Below are 22,119 nucleotides of genomic sequence, written 5' to 3' on the forward strand. Positions count from 1 at the left end.
TGTGAGATTTTCCGTCCATGTTTCTTAAGGTTAGTTTTCCGCCTGGCGAATGTTGAAAGAGACACTAAAGTGTAACATTGAATCTAGTTAGACTGATGAATTATTCTTTAAGCTCTAGCGTTATTAATTTCCCCATGGTTGGTTTATCAGTCGAAGAGAAAATGAAAGTTTTAATTTTTAATTTCACGCCTGTATCTCTGCACGTGTATGCTAGCGTGACGTCACGGATGTCAGAGTGCTTTTTTTTTAGTATTTTGATCACATTTTCTCAACAAAATTTCGTGGAACTTGGTACGTTAAGTCTCTGGCCCTCTTATAGGGAAACGTTTTGCTATGACGCTCAGTGAATTGGTCCAAGCTATCACGTCGCAGTGAGTTGGCGTGGTTACATCAAGGTGGCGTCGCTACGTGTATTTTCTTTTCGAGTGTTTTCACTCTTACCAAGCACCCTTTCGGTGTAACAGTTGTATTTTTGCCATTGTGAAATGGTAATTTACTAGTGCGAGAGAAATTGTTTATCTGTTTAGTGCCCTTTAAATTTTCGTTTTCGGCAGATTTACTGTAACCATTCATTTCCTCGTAACATAACCTGACCTAGCCCTGTTAAACTTTGAGAGTGAAATTATGCGTATTCGATACGCCGTAATAATCAGTGCACTATACAAATGCCATGGTTTCATTTGTATAAGGTGGCATAGCATGCCAGCTTAACGCGCTCATTTCAACGTCCTCGTGGCGAAACGGCATGTTTAGAATTGTCGCTTGTGTCTATGGCGGTCCTTTTCGCGGCCTAAACACCGTCGCTTGACATTTATCAGGCTTACATTCGCTTTACGGAGGCAGTCCCACGTAGCGGTGGACCTAACGGTCCCCGAAGTTTGAGCCTCCAAGCGCCGGTTTTATCCTTTTTCATTCACCCATCGTGCGCTGCTGCAATGTTCGAGTTAAGCCAAGTTACGAACGTTTTCCGTTTTAAGGCATAATAACCTCCACATATATATCTACACACACGCCCGCAAGCACACTGGGATATGTGGAATGAAAGAGGTGCAGTTTCGCCTCCCTTGTATTCATTTTTTTTTTTCACTTTTTTCTCGAATATTTATTTTTCTTTCTCGAACCGGCTGCCAGCGTCGTGCTCCATCGGCTTATCGATTGGCACCTGCCATGTCGGGATCACGGCTTATATTGCGATCCGAAAACAGGATCGGCGGTTACTTGCTTCGAGATTTTACAATCGATTCGCTGAAAGTTCCGCGGAGCAAGCCAGGCACACTTGTGACCCGTGGCGTGACCGAATCGGCTCTGATGGGAACAGCTTGCCCTCGTGCTTGCTTTGGCCAATTCAAAGGTCGTGTACCTTCTCTCTCTCTCTTTCTCTCTTATGTATTGCTTCGTACGCAGTCTTTGCTTCATGTCTCCTGCTCTCACTCCTCGCAGTAGCGGGCTTCTTTGCAGCGTTCTTTTTCGTTCATCACATTGAAATGGCGCTTTTCTCGCGTCCTGCACCGTTTCGTGTTCAGGAGCAACACCGAGGCAGTGGAGGCAGTCGTTCATCATCGCGCGGCAACGTTTGGAACGATACTTCTGTGCGCGAGCCCTCTTTCCTCTCGGTTCACCGACGTTTTTTAGGGTTTTCTGCGTTTAGCTTGCTCGCTCAAGGCATAGCGTTCATAACTTCTTTATTATCGGTTTTCCGGAGGTTCAGTCTTCGAGATATGATAGTTACAGCGGCCACTCTCTGAAAAAATCTCTCCCAGATACCCTGCATCTGTTTACCGTGTCGTTTCCACTAGCGCGTATATTATACTTACTTCGCACTCTTTATTTATTCTTTGACTTAAAGGGACACTAAAGAGAAACAATGAATCTGTTGAGATAAATAAATTGTGCTCTGAGAACGAACTCTATAATGTCGTTAATTTCGTCATCATAGGTTTATTATTAGAAGAGAAACTCAAGTTCAAAGTCTCAATTTTAAATTTCTCGCCGATATCTCCCCGCGTGACGTCACGGATTTCAAAGTGTACTTATCGTACTTCGGCGCCATTGGCTCAATAAAATTACCCCACACTTGGTATGTTAAGTCTATGGCCCCCTCAGAGGACAATGTACTTCATTTTTACCGATTAGGAACTACGTAGTCCCTAGTAGGCGCCGTCAAAACATGTCACGTCGCGGCGAATGGTGCGGAAACTCCGAGGTGGCGTCGCCATCCACATTTTGTCTTTGCGCGTTTTCTCGCTTACTAAGCGTCTTCTCGCAGCAAGCGTGGTGTTTTTGGTATTGTGAAAGAGTACTTTACCATAAGTGAAAACTTGAAAAGCGCGAACGACGAAGACGAAACCAGTGATTCCACTCCTGCGCCAACCGCGCCAAAGTGCGCCAAATTGTATTTACTGCGCCATGGTGATAATATCGACGAAAATTGCGCCAAACTGCGCCAAAGTCTCGGGTTTGGGGGCGTCTATCACCGGCAATCGCATGGCCGGCGCGTCAGAACATGTGCAGCTTGATCTTGGGGCTGTCCAAAGTCGCAACCATGGACCTAGAATTATTCCGCTGAATAAATAGCGCTCGCGCGTGCGTCCCGAATAAGCCACGATGCCATGTACGGTGCCGACGCCGCTTCTGTTCTGCAGGTCGGCTCGACAGCAAAACGCGCTCTCCGCAGAGGCTCGTGACGTCTAGGCCTCTCGGTAGCGAGAAAGTGCGACGGCGATTCATCGGCGGACGTCGTCTGTTCTAGAAACGCTGCTGATAGCTCGTTTCAAGCGTCGCACGGCACGTAAGAAAAGCAATGTTCAGTAATAACTACATGTGTGCTGCTAAAATGTCTGTCACTTCTGTTTCCGGACATCGCGGAATGAAATCTGGGATCGCCAGCAGTATATATATGGAACAATATCGAATTTTCCTTGCTTCGCGTTTATGGAAGAGCACGCGAACGGTGGAAATGCGTTCACACTTTTCCTCAGATATACTTTATCCATGGATCTTCATTCGGAAGAGCGTTTTCGTAATTGCTTATACCAGCACGTCCGAGTTTAATCACTCCGCGGTAAATACCCCCTAAAAGGCCCTGCCCTTTCGAGCTCACGTGCTAGGGTTCCAATTTGAATTTTCTGCTTGCTATTTGAAAATGTCATCTCATTAATAAAAGCATATATCCTGGTCGGAGCAGCCGCAAATACGCAGCTGTCAGTAGCGCGCCCGTCGCTGACGGCCCACAGTGAAGTGGCTACCCCATGTTATACGTTCGCCCCTCGCTTTCGATGGTCAATAGCTGACGGGTAAAATAAACTCAGTTTCGCTTAAGGGCGAAGCAATGAATGCGATACCAACAAATTGTATTGTTAAACGAAGTAAGACTAGCAGCTAACTCTTTTGGATTCGATATCGCGTAACTCAACAAAACGCTGGTTTAAGCGAATATGGCCGCTCCAGGAACCGAAGCGTTTTCTTGCTCTGAGCTCTCTTAACACGAAGTAAGCGTTGAGAGCACAACAAGTTTACGAGCCGTCTCCTGATGCCTCGAGATGGCGCGTGCGCAAGCGACTGTGCCCTTCGAACGATGCGGTCCCCTCGACCCCCCCCCCCCCGCTCCCCTGGCGTCCTTTCATGCTCCTTACGAAAGACGGGCGGGGCGTTTTCTCTGTCTGATGAGCAATCGACGGCAGGCCCTGCACGCGGGAAGATGCTATCTCATGCGCTGTCCGTGCGACGGACACAGACGGCCGGCTCGCTTAATCTCCGCTTCAGCCGCGTTCGTCGCCAGCGCTCGCGAGCTTTTACCCGCGGCTAGAATGCGCGTGGTGATGTTATTAATTTGGTCTTTATACAGAAAATTACGGCAATGGCGACGGCAAAAATCCGCGGAGAGCGTTCATATAATTGTTATCACAATAAACATTTTAAAAAATGTTGAGCCATTTCACTCTGTGAAGTGGATGATAAGCGAAGCTGTTTCGCGCATGGCAAGGAGGTGACATGTTGGAGGACAGTTTGGTATGTAAGGCCAGGTTGTTAACGTTCAATACGCAATATTAATGCGAAAGCATCAGATGCTTTCACAAACACTAAAATTGACCGTCGGCGGCGTCAATCGATTGATGCAAAAAATAATTATGTGATGGCGTCATCATCACGTGATAGATCGTCAAAACTTGTGACGTCATCATGGCGTCATATATCGTGATGTCACGTGATGACGCCATCACGACATCGTCGCTTTACACTGCTTCCATAATCGGTGCGCCGATCATGGAGCTAGCGCAAAACCAGGTGAGGTGCAGATAGCTTGCAGAGAAGGAGGGGGAGGATCAACCCGTCGATCGAGAAGAAGAGCCTGGCTTTCGCCTTGGAGTTTTCTTAGGGGAATGCAATAGGGACAGTGTGGCTCTTTGGCATTGAGGCACTGCTGTACGTCACGGCGTTTGTCTACAATGTCTGCTGATAACCACATAGATGTATTTAGAGTGCTATTTCATAAAGTGCAATTTTATTGATCTGGTATTCTGTATTTGCTAGTGTCGAAAATAATCGCCGAAGAGGTTAATTCAGAACACTCAACTGCATGAGCCCTTATTTTTCCATTAGCGAGTGAAGTATGGAATTCTCCTGAGATGATTTTTTCCATGAGATTTGCAATGAATCGAAATATTTCTAGCCTTCATAAGAGCCCCATAGTAATATTCCGGTGCTTGAATGTTATTGCAATATGCTTCTGTGGTGACACTCCAGGATGTAAAATTCGCTGCTCCAGAGTGCTCCCAGATGCAAAATTATCTGCTCCAAAGTGCTCCAAGATGAAAATGTTGCTGCTCCAAAGTGCTCCAAAACGGAAATTTTGCTGCTCCAAAAATTGCTCCAAATCAGAAGTCCTCGCATCACTGCGAAACACATACAACAGGACTTGCGCTTACTGTTTCACTATTCATGGACCAGCTCGCCCAAACCAAGGTATTGTTGCAGTACTTTACCAATATGAGAAAAATAGTTTTGCTCTTTAGTGTCCCTTTAACAGCTGTTTGGAGCTGTGCGCATAAACACGAGGGCACCGGTTAAAGTCCCACTCACGGAGACCGCATTTAGACGGGGGCGTAATGAAAAACGCCCGCATGTCCGAGTCGTGTGTGGTGCGCGTTGTTGTCCCTACCTTTCAGGTAATCTGCGGCTGCATAACTATAGCAGAGGTGGCTGGTAGCTTCGTGCCGGCCGTTCTCCCGCTTCCCTAGTCGTGGAGGTCTTGTTCTTTCGAAGTTTCTTGTACCGCTGTCCCACGGCACACGTAATGTTATTCGCAGCGAGTGTAACTAACCGTCAATGCTATTTTTGTTGCTGCTGCACGGGCTCAGCAAATGACATTCACAGGTAATGGCGTTAGCCCATTGAATACGTTTTCAGAACGCATGCAAGCGCGACATGTCTAATCTCGACGACAGGAGCTACAGCAAAATGTAATGAAACTTAAGGGTCTTATTCATGACTGTTGTTAACTTTTTTGATAGAATTTTGACCTGCAGCGCGGTAGTTGAAACAATTTGTGGGAATATATATTATTTTCCCTTGACCCCGATATGACGATAGCGCAACCTGTCGGTCACCTTTACGACCGCTCGTTGGTTCTTTCTTCTTTTTCAATTCCTTTATATTGTTTTGGTGAAGTAGTGCAGCGGTGGCAAGGTCGGAATTTCGCACTACGATAGCTATCCGCCAGCCATAGAAGCAAAACTGCAGCTTCAACAGCGTATAATAATGGGAAGCAAGAAGCGCGCTGCACTGACGACTATTGTGAGTGCCATTTTGTATACCCGTGTAGACCAGGAGCGCAAGACCGCGATGTCATTCAAAATGGATGTCGTTTACTGTGAATGATATTGCATGCTCCGTGTGACAGGGGTATAAGACCTTCCAAGTGAAAAGCAGCGCAAAGCTTCTGCGCTGCTTTTTTTTTTTTATTGAAATAGAAAACAAATGAAGGAGTTGTTGTCACCATTGCTTGGTGACGGCTACCCCTTTCCACATAGTTGTTAAGATAACAGAATAAATAAAAAATATATATATATCTATATATATATATATACATATCTACAGTTGTACAAGTTCAAGAACTCAGTAGCTATCGCAAATATTAGTGTCTTCAAAATAACGTTGGAGCACTTTCATTGCTTTACGGTTTATCCTAGTCGGCCATGGGCCTAGTATTTTCGCTAAGGAAAACGTTCGCTCAGAGTCCAGCGTGTGAAGTTCTTGTTCGAGTCGCTGTCTATGCGTGTCGTACTTCGGACAGTCGAGCAACAGATGATGCACATCCTCGTCGTCGTGGCCGCATGAACATGTTGACGATGATGCACGATGAATCCGAAATAAGAAGTGCTTTGTGTAAGCGGTTCCGAGTCTTAGGCGATGAATGAGTGTGTCGATACGTCTTGGGAGCTGGGGGTCTAATTGGCACTCAAGGTTAGGGTCAACAGCGTACAGAATCGATTCCTTTGTGCTGTCTGGGAACCAGGTGGATAAACATAATTCACGTTTCGTTCTTCGTAAAATTCGGTTTATATCACATTGGGATGCAGGAATGAGGTGGGTTTGTGTGTAATTATGAGCGGCTTTTGCCAACTCATCTGCCATTTCATTTCCCTTGATTCCGCAGTGACTGGGAACCCACTGAAATGCCACGTGATGACCTGACTCCGTAGCTTCTGAAAGCTCTTTCAAGATTGTGTATACTATACGTATATCTATTTTTCCTGAAGTGGCATTTTCCACACACGCAAGAGCCGCCAGGGAATCCGTGATTACGACCCACCTTCTGGGCCTCGTTGACAGTTTAATAAAGCTGACCGCTAGCAAAATAGCTACAAGCTCCGATGTTGTTGATGAGGAAAGATGACTCAGTCGACATGCATGTTCCTCATGTAACTCCGGAATGATGAATGCTGATGTCGCAGTCTCTTTGTTGACGGAGCCATCAGTGTACACGTGAGTGTAGCCTTGGTATCTGTCAAACAAGTGATGTGAGGCCAACTGCAGAGCGGCAATGGCTGGTACGTCATGTTTACTACGCAGTCCTTCTATTGACGTTTCAATAGTTGGTAGCTCTAGCAACCAGGGCGGATAGGTCAAGTCCGGCGGCCAATGTGTCGACGCAGGAAGCCGTGAAATGTACTGTTGGTACACACGGTGTATTTGCGTGCCGGGACGGTTCTCAATTTGTGTTATGAGTGGATGTGAAGGGTGTTGCGTGACTAGGCGAAAGAGGCGCCGACAGGTCTCCACATTTCGAATCACTATAAAGTTGGGTTCCCGTGCCTCTGCTAATGTCAAAGAACTTGATGTTGCCTGTGGAACCCCCAGACATACGCGCAGGCTTCGTGCTTGTAGCAGTTGAAGTCGCTGTAGAGACGTCGGGGATATGTTGTGGAAAACTGGTGCGGAGTAGGCAATCTTCTGTCGGATAAGAGCGCAATGGACGTGTAGTAGTGACGCCGATGTTCCTCCCCATTTTGTCCCCGCAATGCGACGAAGAACATTTATGGTGCCGTTCACTTGGTTTTCGAGATCGGCTATATGTTGACTCCATCTGAGTTGGCTGTCTAAAGTAACACCAAGGAATCGATGCTTTCGTGCGATTTCGATTCTTTGGCCGTCCACAAAAAGTTTCAAGTTCTTCACTTTCTTTCTCGTGAACGGTAGAACTACTGATTTGGCGTGAGAAATCTGCATGCCTCGCTCCTTGAGGTAATCGCTTGTTAGACTTAGTGCTTGTTGAAGTCGATGCTTGATGATTTCCAGAGATTTGTGAGACGTCCATATGCATATGTCGTCTGCGTACATGGATATGTTCAAGGCTTCTGGCAGCACTTTTGGAAGACCTGCCATTGCAGCGTTGAAAAGAAGCGGACTGAGAACGCTTCCTTGGGGTACACCTCTGTTCACGTTGAACAGATCGCTTTCGCCATCATTTGTAGAAATGTATATCTGCCTGTCATGCAGGAAGTTGGCGATCCATTTAAGAATACGGCCATGTACCCCAAGTGAAGTAAGCCCGTACAGCACAGATAGGTGGCTGACAGAGTCAAATGCTTTTCTTATATCTATGAACACCGCAACAGCGATGTTCCCACAGTTCATTTCGTGTTCCACAAGTGTGACTAGGTCAAAGACGCAGTCCATAGTGCATCGTCGTCGTCTGAAGCCAGCCATCTGTTCTGGAAGAGTGTTGTTAGCTTCAATCCACCACTGCAACCTTATGTCAATCATTTTTTCCATGACTTTAGATATGCAGCTAGTGAGGCTGACTGGGCGAAATGAGTCAAGGGATAGCGGTGATTTACCGGCCTTTAGCAGTGGCACAATTTTCGCGATCTTCCAACACGACGGAACGCGCGCCTCTGTCCACATGTTGTTATATATCCCTAGAAGAACTGTCGTGCCTTTGGGGCCTAGATTTTTCAGAACGCTGTACGACACGTTGTCTGGACCAGCTGCTGTCCTTACACGGGTTAGTGATAAAGCAGTTCGTAGTTCTACTAGAGAATACGGGTTATCCAGTTGGGCATGTGGTAATGCACAAGCATCTTGGATTTGCGTCTCTACAGAATTAGGCAGTGCAGTAATACTCTGAGTAAGTTGTCCACTTCCAGTAAGAATTGAACAAAACTCATTAGCAACATCACGTTCGGAGAATCCAAGGGATATGGCCAATGCTCTGAATGGGCTCCGTTGGGATACTGGATGGCTTAAAGCAGTGACTATTTGCCAGATTTTCGGAAGCGGGGTAAATGGAGTCAATGAGGTGCAGAAATCACGCCATTTCTTTTTACCCAATTTCTGCATGTGCCGGTTAGATTTGACGTGTGTGGCCTGACTCTCTTTGTAATCTTCCAGCCTTCCAGTGCGGCGATAACGACGTTCCGCTCGTCGTCTAATTGCTCGAAGGCGCTCATAGTCTGCATCTGCACTGGAGTGACCCTCTGGGACGGCTGTAAACCTTGTCGCACGGGAGTAGCTGCTTCGAATGTAGGACATGAATGTGTCCAATTCATTAACTCCTTCCAAGTCACGTCCGACATATTCACGAAATAGTTGCCAGTTTGTTAGTTTTGAGGTAAATGTTTTTGTTGGCACTCGCATTCGTGGGTGTTGCATGAGAACTGGATAATGGTCGCTCCCTCGTGTTTCGAGGTCTGTACACCAGCTCATATCTCGTGCAATGTCAGGAGAGGCTATAGCTAAGTCTAGACAGCTGGCATAGTTATAACCCCTTAAAAACGTCACTGATCCATCATTCAGTACAACAAGACCACATCTATCAATTGCGTTTTCAAGTGACCGCCCACGGGAATCAGTGTGAGTGCTGCCCCATGTGGTATTGTGGGCATTAAAATCTCCACAGATGAGTACTGGACCCTGGACTTTTCCTAAAAAGCGAACGAGAGATGATTCTGTGATGCGTGTCGATGGTTGCAGATAAACACAAATTACTGTCACGATGAGTTTTCTGAATTGAATTTTGCAGCCTACAAATTCAGGCACGTCCGAGTCCGACGAGTATAAAAGACAAGAAGGTATGTCGCGCCGTACACATAACAATGCCCGGCTCAAGCCTGAATTTCTTGTTGATGCATATATGTCACATAATTAGAAATTCTAAAGTCAGGGCCTACATTGGTTTCATTTAGGCACAAGATGGGGAAGCTGTATTGCGCAACCAGCTTCCTAAAGTCTGCGCTTTTAGACCTGAGGCCATTAGCATTCCACTGAAACACAGCAGTGTTGCGGAAACAGTTGTCCATTTGAAGAGCCATTGTGCTATACAACAATGCTATACAACAACTGCGCTGCTGCTCCGTCTTGGCCGTTTATCATGTCAGCGTCGTGATAGAGTGTTGGCGGTTGTCGATTGACATCGGTGCGTGGCGCCATGCTGTTTAATTTAGTTACTGAGGGAATGTTTACTGTGATATATGCGGCTGACAAAATTGCGAATGTAACATTGTGTGGTAGTGTGTCATCGATGTCTTTGTTATCGCTGCCATTGACAATTCTTTGCCTTTCGAGTAGAACTGAGAAGCCTAAACAGCGCCATATACAGGATGCTTCTTTTTTTTTTTTAGAATATACGGATTTTTTAATAAAATCTGATGATAGTGAGGCCCCTGTCGTCTTCGCATACGAAGTCTACGCCGAGGCGGAAGAACTTCGTTGCACCTAAAGTTGCATTGAAGTGAGTAATTAACAAAAATTTTTAAATAATTTTCTAATTATTAATATTAGGGCCGTTGTTTATGTGGAAGAGTTGTAGGGTGTGACAATTTATCACATGACTTTTTTTTTTTTTGAAATAGAAGATGCACGCGATTTCAGATAATAATCACCAAATTCAAAGTCCCGATCGAGGCGATACCGAAACCGAGCGCACCCTGGCGCGCAGGAAATCGGTCAGCCCGGTTATGTCAGACCGGAAGCTCACGTGACAATTTGTGAAAAAAAAAGAAAAAAAAGACGGGTCGCAGCAGAATATGGTCTGCAAAAAAGGCAAGTCGTCCCAAATACTCAAATGGACCGCTTATTCTTTGCGTTTGGTGTGTAGTGCTTATCCGTTTCTTTATTATTCTTATTATTTTATTTTTATATTCTTGCGCTGTACCCAAGAAATCGCAATTTACACTTGTTCGTTCACTGTACAGCTTAAAACTAGACGACAGCCAGTGCGGCACTACTTCTCGCAAACAAGCGCACGAGTTCTTTACACTTTTTTCTAGTTTAAGAAAGAAACGGATAAGCACTACACACCAAACGCAAAGACATCAAACGCAAGGAATAAGCGGTCCCATTGGGTATTTGGGACTTGCCGTTTTTGCAGACCATATTCTGCTGCGATGCGCCTTTTTTCAAAAATTGTGACGTGAGCTTCCGGTCTGAGGTAACCGGGCTGACGGATTCCCTGCGCGCCAGGGTGCGCTCGGTTTCGGTATCGCCTGACTTTAGTATCGCCTCGGTCGGGGCTTTGAAATTCGCTGATTATTCTCTCACATCACGTGCGTCTTCTACGATTTCAAAAAAAATGGTCATGTCAGAAATTGTCACGCCCTACAGCTCTTCCATATAAACAACTGCCCTAGTGTTAATGCTTAAAAATTTAATTAACGATTTTTTGTCATTACTCATTCGAATGCAACTTTAGGTGCAACGAAGTTTTTCCGCCTCGGAGTAGAGTTCGTTTGCGAAGACGACAGGGGCCTTACCACCATTGTATTTTTATTAAAAATTTGTATTGTCTTGAAAAAGAAAAAAAAAACGCCCTGTATATACTTTGAATTTCCATCACTAGCGTGTTCTTGCTCGTTGTTGTTGTTGTGTTTTTTTGTTTTTTTTTTTTGTCTTCTGCAACGGTCCGGGAATTTGAACTGTGATATGCAGGAAAACCCTGGAAAAAAATCATGACACTCGAAAATGTGTAGTTGCTAAACATCCTTAGTGACTTTAGTAACCTTAGGTTTGAAGTGCAGCGCGATAACCTATACGTAACTAAAGAAAGACAGAATGAACGGAGAAAACGAGCCGTGGTCCCGGACACTCCTTTATCGGGCCGTTCATCGTGTTTATTTCGTACTGCGTAGGTTTTTTCGGGCCACACTTGAAACTCGAATCAGTACAAAGGTACCCTGTTTTCCATTGTTCTTAATTCATTTTTGCCTGTTTTAATATCAATGCTGCCCCGTTGGTTGTTCTATCTCAGCTCGTCCGACACGGACTCCGACGAAGTGGGCTTCGCTCGCAGGGACCAGCGGAAGCGGAAAAGGCCTCGTGCCCGGGACACCAGAGAGATCGAAGGAGGCATCGGTAGTACAACCGGAACCAACGAACGCCGTTCCGACGGCGGCATAAGCGGAGACGAGCTTCCAGCCAGCTCACCCGCTGGGACGGCTTCCAGCAATGCCGACGGAGGAAGAACGCCCCCTTTACCTACTACTACGGCCGAACCAATCAAGAAGCGGAAACGAGCGACGCTGGTGGTGGACAGCGACGAAGAACGCGAATCGTCCAAGCGTGCCCAACTGGTGGACGTCGACTCCGAAGACGTTGGGCCTCTCGTCATCGCAGACGACGAAACGGCATCTGGCGCTGGCAGGGCCGGCAAGGGCGGTCGCCTGGTCGTACTCGACGATAGCGACGACGAGGAGGTCGTGGTCAACGCGTCCGGCGCCGTCGCTGACAGGGGCGTTGCGAACGGCGACGCCGGCTTCAACGGCGCTTCGGTAGACGTCATCGATCTGGACGATGGAAGTGAGACAAGTGACAGGACAAGGCGGAGCTCTGAGAGTCTAACTCGATCCGATAGTCTCGGAGGCTCGCGTGAAAGCAGGAAGGAATCGTCGGCTGTCGTTGAGGACGGAGGTAGCGGGAGCGACGCCGAAATCATCGAAGACGCCCCCAGTGAGTCACGCATGTTCTTTTTATATGAGGGAGCCAGGCCCGTAGCCAAGAATTATTTTCGAGGGGGGGGGGGCACTTGCTGAAAAGCTTGACTATTTGAGAAAAACGACTATTTTCATGAGTTATTTTCGATAAGACACCATGTGTCATCAAAATGTCGGGGGGGGGGGGGGGCTGCCCCCCCCCCCTCCTGGCTACGGGCCTGGAGGGAGCATATCTCCTTCCCGTGATTCTCCCGTGATTTGTGAGCGGTAAGCGCTGGTGTCCCGGCCTGCTGTATCTACTCACATGCTACTTGCGCAGCTTTGGCTGAATTATTTCTAATGTTGGCTAGTTTTAGGTAATTATGACTAGTGCCTACCAAATATAACTTGCTAAATTATCGATAACGTGGAATAAGTGATGACTCATGTTTGCTGAATAATGGCAACTGTTGACGATTATCGGCTAGTGTAGGTTAGTCGCTGTTGTAACAGCATTTTATTTTCATTCAATCTGAAACAGTAATGACCTTGCTATAACGAAAACAGGCTGAGTCGGTGCCGCCTAGTCTTTTGTTCATTTGTCTTCCTTTTGAATATAGTGCCCTGAGCACCTCATTATTCTACGCATTCGTCTTTTCATTATTTAAAAAGTGAGTTTCGCCCGAAGGGCGAAGCAGTGCATTGAATTGCTATCGCAAGAACTTGGAATGGTTATACGAGGTAAGGCTAGCAGCTATAACTCCTTTAATATCCGATGGGGCGTAAGGAAACGCAGCCGCTGCAGCCAATAAAGCTGGGTTTTTTATTGACGCTAGGGCCAAGTGTGGCCTTTGCGCCACCCTTGTGTCTGTGATGCTACGATTTTTTAAATTGGCGATGAGCAATGATGTGCACCCGTCAGCAAAGGTTTACGGGACGCAGGCCCCACTACAAATGCGAATTTTTGCTCTGTTATTGCGCAACACTTCTGCTCTAGCTGATGACGGCATCGGTTGCAAGACTAAGTACAAGCTGGAGTGTAGTGTACTAGAATAATTATTCTAGTACACTATAAGCTGGAGTATTTATTAGGGTTTCATGTTCCCAGACAAAGCGAAAATGTAGTTTTTCTCGAAAATTTCGCGTCCCGTAAGCTTTTGCTGACGGCGGTACAATGAAAAATGTAACAAGGCTGTAGAAAAGCCTAAGATTATTCACTCAACGATTGCGTAAAATATGTACGTAAATTTAAAATATGGCAATGACAAGTATACAGTATAGAGAGCACATGAAAATGACGTGAAATGTCTGCGTTGAACATAAACTTTGACGTGATAAATCTTGTTGACGGGCCCTTTAGTCGCTTAAGCTGCGTCGAAACAGTGCTTCGTTAAAAGGCTGACTCTTACAAGCCGATGTCAGTCAGACATAGTTCCGATTATAACGTGTTGACTTCGAGTTCATTGAAAAACATACTCATGATGCATGTTCCCTTAGCATATTCAACTCTTCCCTCCCGTAAGTGTAGGGTAGCAAACCGGATGCTACAATTCGGGTTGACCTCCCTGCCTTTCTCTCATTTTATTATATCCCTCTCTCTCCTAGTGCGCACGCTGCAGCCGACAACACTGCTAAACGTTCATCAAATCAGTTCAGAATGTGGCCGGTGTAGGCGAAAGGACGACGCAACTGTGTCGCTTAGCTTATGCACTGCCGAGTGTTTGGAGCTGCGTCGATGCGACGTCGATGAAAAAGCGACGCTGTTTTAGCTCGCATCGATCTCCCTCAACAGAAATCGTTCGTGGAGTGTAGTAATACAGAGAGGCGTGGTTTGAGAGAGCGCGCCGAATCGTGCATTCGAGAACAACCAACACTGAAACATCGAACAGGATATCTGTTGGCGTGTGAAACCAGTATCGAACGAGAGAAAGATAGCGCTTGGTTTTTTTTGTTTTTTTTTTTTTGTTTTTTGTTGTTGTTTTTTTCTCATACGTTACGTTGCTCGATAACGTAGGCGTTTCTCTCTTTTATTTTGTTTGCGAAATTTTAACGCGATAGCGTTAAAGAGCTCGTATCGCAGAAATGCCGCCGTCGGCGTCGGCACCGTTGGTTGTGAGCGAAAAATCATCATCTTGTCCGTGACCGAAAAATCGAAAAAGCTGCAAATAAAATAAATAATAAAAATGTTGGGTCCGAGTGAGAATCGAACCCAGGTCGTCTGCGTGGCAAGCAGGTATTCTACCACAAAGCTACGCCTCTGCTTGGAGCTGCATTGAAAGTAACTTTGATGCTTCCCAAAAATACGCGTCCTGTATACAGGTGTCACAGTACGAGATGTAATAGGACAGTAACATTGCGTGCTACAAGCGTACATTGCCATCGGGCGTCACACCACGTCAATATCATAACGACTTGGTGGTTTAAAGACAGCCACCCATTACAAAAGGCACACACATTACTGCGCGTATTCACTTAGGACCACGTAGTGGGTGCATCGCAGCTTCGAAAAAGGTTCTCGCGCATAATTGCTCCTGGTTTAAAGCATGCTACCCATTACATAAGGCACACACTTTATTGCGCCCATTCTGTTAAACACTCGTAGTGTTCGAAGAGCGCACTAGGGGCAGGATATTGCTATCGCGTTCAACTCTTAAAGCGAAGCTTAAGCGTCCCCCAATTTTTTCAGCCGCAGTCGCTATTCGCTTCCCGCCGTCGTATTGATGGCGCCCTGTATCTTGACTGGCGAGTCGTAAGAGAGCGATGGAGCGTAGCGCGCTTTAACTAACCCTCGACATGCCGTTGGTTTTGCGCCGTAGGGCTGAAGGGGTAGGTGGCGCAACGATCTGTTAGCGGCGGTGTTCGGCTAATCCTGTGTTGTTTTGCAGTAGTAGTAGCAGTAGTAGCAGCAGCAGCAGCAGTAGTAGTAGTAGTAGTAGTCATGCAGGCCACGTGATTGGTGGGGGGTGAATAAATAAATAAAACGAAATGATGATGATGTTCGATCACATAGACTCGCGCGCTTACAGCTTCTCTGTCAGACGGTCTTCACGGCGCCGAACTGGCTGCATTTTTTTTAGATGTGAAGCAGCTTTGCTCGGGGCTGTGTCCGTCCTTCCCTCACGCGTCCGCTCCCCACTGCGCATGCGCCAACTCTCCCCTGTCTCCTCGCGTGAGTGGGAGGAGGTGGCGTGAGTGCTGCCTCTGCTTCGTTTCTCCTCTCCCGTTTCTCTCTCTCCGCCACAGCTGTGCGCTCGTATATAATGCGGCGCGCGCTCGTTCCCGTTGCACTCTCCTTCGCAAAGGCGCTGTGGACGCTCGCGAAGCTGAACGTAAAAGGCAACGCCCGCAAGCGAATCGCGAAGCTGAGAGGTAACGCGAAGCCGAAGCGCAACGGAAACATCGAGCGGGGGGTGGGGGGTAACATAAGCGATACACAACATATACACAACTCCACACACAAATGAAACATACACGGAAACATGCAAATGGAACAACAATGGAAACACAAGTGAGCACTCAGCGCTGCTTCGCATCCCCACATGGTTCCCTTTAGTGGGATAGGGTATGTTCTTTTTCGGTGTCTTTAACGCCGAAGGTTTGTTCAAAAGACTCGAAAATTACGTGCTAAAACAGTCTTTACTAATGAAGCATTGCATCACAACTGTTTTCCTTGTACCATTGTGTTCATTAATGAAAGTTAAATGAAGCTCAAAATTTGGTATTATGTCTGGATCTTGTGCATCACCATTCCCGTGTCGTGTGGTTTGCCTGAAAGTAAGAGTGGTTGTTAATTATATTTTCTTTGTGTGTTTTTACTTTCAGTCCGGCCTCCCGTTAGCAAGCCAGCCAAGGCCAGAAGGGCTGTCGTCATTAGCAGTGACGAAGAGGATTAGGAGCTGAAACTGGAATACAAACTCACACATCATAATGTTATCCAACTTGCATTTTTCTATGACCATTTTATATATTTTATCTACGTGGCATCTGCGAAGATACTTTTTTTTTTAACAAGTGACATAAGGCAGTGCCTTTTATCAATCATCCTTTCCTATATCAAGATGTGCTGTTGACGTGTTTTATGCAAATGCTACGCAGTTTAGAAGCGCTTTTACAATAAAAGATGACCTGAGAAAAATTATTTTTTCTTTGCCTGTCGCACATGCGTGCTTGCGAATGCTTATATGTGGGGTCGGGGGATTGTTCTGTTTCGCTAGCCAGCCACGGAGGCCGCATTTAGATGAGGGAGAAATGCGATAACGCCAGTGTACTCGCACATCGGAGGACATTACAGCAGCCCAAATGGACAGAAGAAGAGTCCTCACGTGCCTCATAACGATATCGTGGTGTTTGCTGGTACATGAATCAGAACCTTTACTTTATAGTGTAGCGAAGCGCTCGAACTCGGTAATGGGTCGTCCTCTCGAGCATCTTCTAGTGGGTCGCCCTCTTGGGCTCTTTTCGAAGAGAACGCAGCTCATGCTGAGAGTCGGGCCCGCCTTGACACCCATCTTCATTGCAGAATTATTTGCTATTGTTCTGGCTCTACGAAAGCTTCCTTCAAGCGAATCAGAAGCAGTTATAATTACAGATGCTCTTTCAGTATGTTCGGCGCTCTCTTCGGCGAGAAACTTACCGCTCATTAATATGTTTCATCATTTAGCACCGGCAAACTTGCGAAAAATTCAGCTGTTATGGATTCCAGGCCACTACGGAATATATTTAAATGAGATGGCGGACACAATGGCCACAATATCTTTAAGGGGACCCATTACACCGATTATACCCGATACTGCTTACGCGACAGCAGTAAGATTTCTAAATGCGTGTCTGCTTAATGAAAAAATTGGCCGCGTATCTGCGTGCTTCGCTGCAAATGTCGTCTAAAGACGATAGAAGAGGCGCTGCGTGCGATATGGACGCCATCTGGCAATACGTCGGGAAACATGAGTGCTGTGTTGCGGGCGCACCAGCAGGCGAAGACCGGCGGTGACCAACGCGACCGGCAGGGTCGCCAGCCAGCCCGAACACGCGGTTTGGCGCGAAGCGCTGAAGCAGAAGAAACGTCCGCATTCAACGAGTACTCCCCACACACTCTTTTATTTACACGTCGCCTGGGTAAAACAGGAATGCCAGAGCGGCGCCCCATGGCATTCGTACAGTGCAATATACGGAACCGAAACCGAAACACAAAAATGAGCTCGTGCAGAGGGCACGGAATCTTAACTAGGGTCTTCAGAATTAAGTATGTATGCATTTTCTATTAAAGGAACACACCACCCAATACTTACCTATAGTGATGTTGCGCCTCAGATATGCGTAATGTTTGCTCTTTGATCGACAATGTACGCAAGTATGAACCTAGTCAGCCGTACAACATTAGCCCTTGGGCAAGTGGTTCAATTGGCGGAGTGGCTGAATCGAGTGACGTGCCGACTGTAGAGGTCGCCACAATTCTGCCTTTTGATTAGGCCGCCACTGGAGTGTGGCGCCCCCTGTTACTGCCGTGCATCATATATATGTTCGTGCCCCAATAAAGTCGGGGTTACATTTTCGTCCGAGCGAGCAGCGTGTACGCGTCAGTCTCTGCGTGTCCGTGCCCCTGCGGCACTAACCACGCGACATGGTGTCAGGAGTGGGGTGACATCGCGTGACAGTAAGTTCGGAGCGTAGGAATAACGCCCCCCAGCCCTAGGCCTTACCGCGACGGAACGGCAGCACGATGGACCTCGAGAACGGCGAGCCGCCAAAACTACGGCGTGAACCTTCAGCCACCGGCACCGTTCGACTTCGCGAACCCGGCAACATGGTCGACATGGCTCAGCCGCTACGAAGACTTCACCGCGGTTTCGGGACTGACAAAAGCGTCGGAAGACGTGCAGGTACGCTCGCTACTGTACTGCATGGGCCCGGAGGCACGTCCGCTCCTCGAGACGTTCTCGCTCGACGCCCAGTCGCTCGCCTCGTACCAAGTTGTTGCCGCCCGCTTCACTGAGCACTTCGTGCACCTGGCCAACGAGCTCTACGAGTCGTCGCGGTTCCACAGGCGTGTTCAGCTACCCGGCGAAAGCGTCGACACGTACTACGCGGAACTGTGCAGGATGGCGAAGCGCTGCAACTACCAGTCAGCTGCTGTCGAGGAAAGGCTCGTACGCGACCGGTTCGTCGTCGGCCTCCGTGACTCTCGCCTCTCGGATCAGCTGTGCCGAAACGCGAAGCTGACGCTCAAGGAGGCATGGACACAGGCCCGTCAGTCCGAAGACGCCGACAAAGAGAAGGAGTTGACCCAGAACCGCACCGAGCACGCACGCGAGCTCAACCTCGACGCCGCGAAAGCCAGCAAGTTCGCCTCTCGTCGCCGCTCCGGAGCTAAGCCTACTACGTCGCAGCCGCCAGCCGAGCGCGCTCGCGAGCCGTCCACGTGTGAATTCTGCGGCCGCGCGCCTCACCGACGTTCGGACTGCCCGGCTCGACGCTCCGCCTGCAACTTCTGCAAAAAGAAAGGCCACTTCGCCGAAGTTTGCCGCTCGCGGAAGCACCAGCAGAACAAGCTCGGCTGCGTTCACCTTCATGCCGTCGGCACTCCCGCCGCTGCAAAGTTCGTCGACGTGACCGTTGACAACTACACAGCGCAGTTCAAAGTCGACTCCGGCGCCGAAGTATCTGCTGTACCGAGCGACTTTCCTACGCTGCCTGCCAAGCTCGACAAAGTCGACAGTCTGCTCACTGGCCCTGGAGGACAGCCACTTCGCGTGCTAGGCTCGTATCTGGCACGACTTCGGTGGCAAGGAAAAACAAGCTGCCAGCGCCTATACGTAATCCAGTCACTCACTGTGCCTCTTCTAGGACTGCCAGCGCTCCAAGCCCTGAAAGTTGTGAAATTTCTTGACGAACTCAAGACTCCCAAAGCAACGCTGCACGCCGAGCTCTTCAAAGGATTGGGCACTCTCAAGGACGAATACGTTATTCGGCTGAAACCCGATGCCGTGCCCTTCTCGCTAAGCGTCCCCCGCAGGATCCCCATCCCGCTGCTCGAGGTCGTCTGCCGCGAGTTGGACAAATTGGAAAGCGCGGGAGTGATCCGCAGGATCGACAAGCCAACTCCATGGTGCTCTGGCCTCGTTGTCGTCAGGAAAGACGATGGTTCCTACCGGCTATGCGTCGACTTGACTCAACTTAACAAAGTCGTCCTCCGTGAACGGCATATTTTGCCAACGGTTGAGCAAGTCCTTGGCCTCCTCGGTGACGCAACAGTTTTTTCAAGGCTGGATGCGACCGCAAGCTTCCACCAGGTGAAGCTTTCTGCCGATTCCCAAGAGCTGACGACATTCATCACCCCATATGGCCGATACTGCTTTTGCCGGCTCCCCTTTGGCATCACCTCCGCTCCCGAGTACTTCCAGAAACAGATGGCAAGAATCCTGGAGGGCCAAGAAGGGGTCGCCAACATGATAGATGACATTCTGGTTTTTGGACGCACCCGCCAGGAGCATGACGCCAGACTGAGCCAGGTGCTATCTCGTCTTGCAAAAGCAGGCATCACGTTGAACGAGGACAAGTGTCGCTTTGGGGTATCTGAGGTCTCCTTCCTTGGTGTTGTCGTCTCAGCTAAGGGTATCAGGCCGGATCCAAGCAAGGTCGAAGCGGTCAAAGCTATGGAAGCTCCCACAGACGTCGCTGGCGTTAGACGACTGCTTGGAATGGTGAATCATCTCGCCAGATTCCTGCCACACATCTCTGACGTCACGGCACCCATCAGAGCCTTGCTGAACAAGTCTGCGAGCTGGGTGTGGCAGCATGAGCAAGAGGCAGCATTCAAGAGGGTCAAAGAACTCTTGACGTCAGACAGGTGCATGGCCAAGTACCACCCGTCGTATGCCACGACAGTGTCTGCAGATGCAAGCTCTTTCGGACTCGGCGCAGTACTGCTGCAGACTCAACCCTCGGGAGAGCGTCGCCCAGTCGCATTCGCTTCGAGGTCAATGACGAGTACCGAACAGCGTTACAGCCAGACCGAAAAAGAAGCTTTGGCAACGACCTGGGCTATCCAAAGGTTCGACGAGTTTGTCCGTGGCATCACCTTCGACGTCGAGACAGACCACCTGCCTCTCGTCTCACTTCTGGGCAAGATGGAACTGGACATGTTGCCGCCTCGTATTCAGAGACTACGGCTCAAGACAATGCAGTACCAGTTTCGCATGCTGCACGTGCCAGGAAAACTGCTAGCAACAGCAGATGCCTTATCACGTATCACCCACAAGGCATCCACTCCTGTAGACACGGTGGAACTCTTCGCAGCACAAGTAGTCGGCTGCATGTCGGAAGTCTTGCCACTCCGCCCTGAAGATGTACGACAGGCACAAGAATCCGATGCAGAGTGCAAGGCTCTCATCTCCTTCTGCCAGCAAGGTTGGCCACGAAAGACCAAGCTACCTCTGCATGTGTCGAAGTATGCCTCCGTGGCCGACGAGCTCTCTGTCTGCGATGGTATCCTGCTGAAAGGCCCCCGGATCGTCATCCCATCATCTCTTCGGCCAGCGGTCTTGACGCTGTTGCACGAAGGCCATCAGGGCATCAACAGAACCAAAGCCCTAGCTCGGGAGTCAGTTTGGTGGCCGGGTATCTCAGCAGACATCGCCTCTCTCGTCACCAACTGCGAACAGTGCGCATCCACCCGGGTGAACCTTACGGAACCCCTAGTCTCCACAGCTCTACCTGGACGTCCCTGGGAATTTCTCGGAATGGACTTGTTCCATCTCAATGGCCAGACGTTCCTCCTGGTGGTGGACTACTACTCGAGGTTTCCCGAGGTGGTGACCCTGAGAAGCACTACAGCTCGGGCAGTCATCGATGCTCTCAAAAGCATCTTCGCACGCCACGGAATCCCACAAGACGTCAGGTCGGACAACGGCCCACCGTTCTCGTCACAAGAGTTTGCGGCATTCGCAGCGTCTTATGGCTTCAACCATGCGACCAGTAGCCCACACTACGCCCAGTCAAACGGAGAGGCAGAGAGGATGGTACGAACAGTCAAGGACCTGTTCCGGAAGTCCAAAGACTCTCACCTCGCTCTGCTCAGTTATCGGGACACTCCGGGAGTCGATGGCTTCAGTCCAGCCCAGCTGTTGATGGGACGTCAGCTGAGAACCAGAGTCCCGAAGCAAAACTCCCAGCTACATCCCATCTGGCCGCCTAGGAAAGATGTCGTCGCCAAGGATGTAGCCTACAAGCGTAAGCAGACCGACGACTACAATAGGCATCACAGAGCTCGAGACCTGCCACCTCTCCAAACGGGTCAGCGTGTGTGGGTGCGCCCTGATCAAGTGCAAGCTACGGTCCTCAGCCCGGGGCAAAGGCCAAGAAGCTACGTGGTTGAAACAGACCAAGGTGGTGTTCTACAGCGCAACCGCCGTCACCTAGTGCCTTTCATGCCTTCTGCCTCCAGTGGGGAATCGCTGCCGACAGCTGCACAGCAACCATCACCACTGCAGCAAGTTCCCCTTCAGGAACCTCAGCCTGCCAACAGCGTGGAACCTGCGGTCCCCCAAAGGCAGCCTTTGCAACATTCCCCTGCATCCAGGGACTGTAGTGGTGGTGTTACACGAACACGTTACGGCCGGCGCGTTGTTCCGCCGCGCCGTTTGAACTTGTGACATTGTGATGTGTTTGGCGTCCTCCATCCTCCCATCAGACTTTCTCAAGGGGGGAGATGTAG

At 48.7% G+C, this 22,119-nt stretch overlaps 1 protein-coding gene across 5 annotated transcripts in view; it reads left to right on the plus strand.

The window, feature by feature from the left end:
• The window catches only part of LOC119393729 (protein timeless homolog), a 528,180-nt gene that overhangs the window by 302,546 nt on the left and 203,515 nt on the right, over nucleotides 1-22,119 (plus strand). The window contains exons 27-28 of one of the 5 annotated variants that reach the window (XM_037660849.2): nucleotides 11,747-12,444; nucleotides 16,230-16,534. The exons of 1 other annotated variant lie outside the window; for it this stretch is intronic. In XM_037660849.2, the coding sequence (XP_037516777.1) occupies nucleotides 11,747-12,444; nucleotides 16,230-16,300 (769 nt within the window). In that variant the 3' untranslated portion in view covers nucleotides 16,301-16,534. Of the gene's footprint in view, nucleotides 1-11,746; nucleotides 12,445-16,229; nucleotides 16,535-22,119 lie in introns of those variants that run through there. 3 more of the 5 variants (XM_049416331.1, XM_049416330.1, XM_049416328.1) reach the window with 3 other exon arrangements.

The sequence above is a fragment of the Rhipicephalus sanguineus genome, chromosome 5, assembly GCF_013339695.2.
Source record: "Rhipicephalus sanguineus isolate Rsan-2018 chromosome 5, BIME_Rsan_1.4, whole genome shotgun sequence".
NCBI classification, from domain to species: Eukaryota; Metazoa; Arthropoda; class Arachnida; order Ixodida; family Ixodidae; genus Rhipicephalus; species Rhipicephalus sanguineus.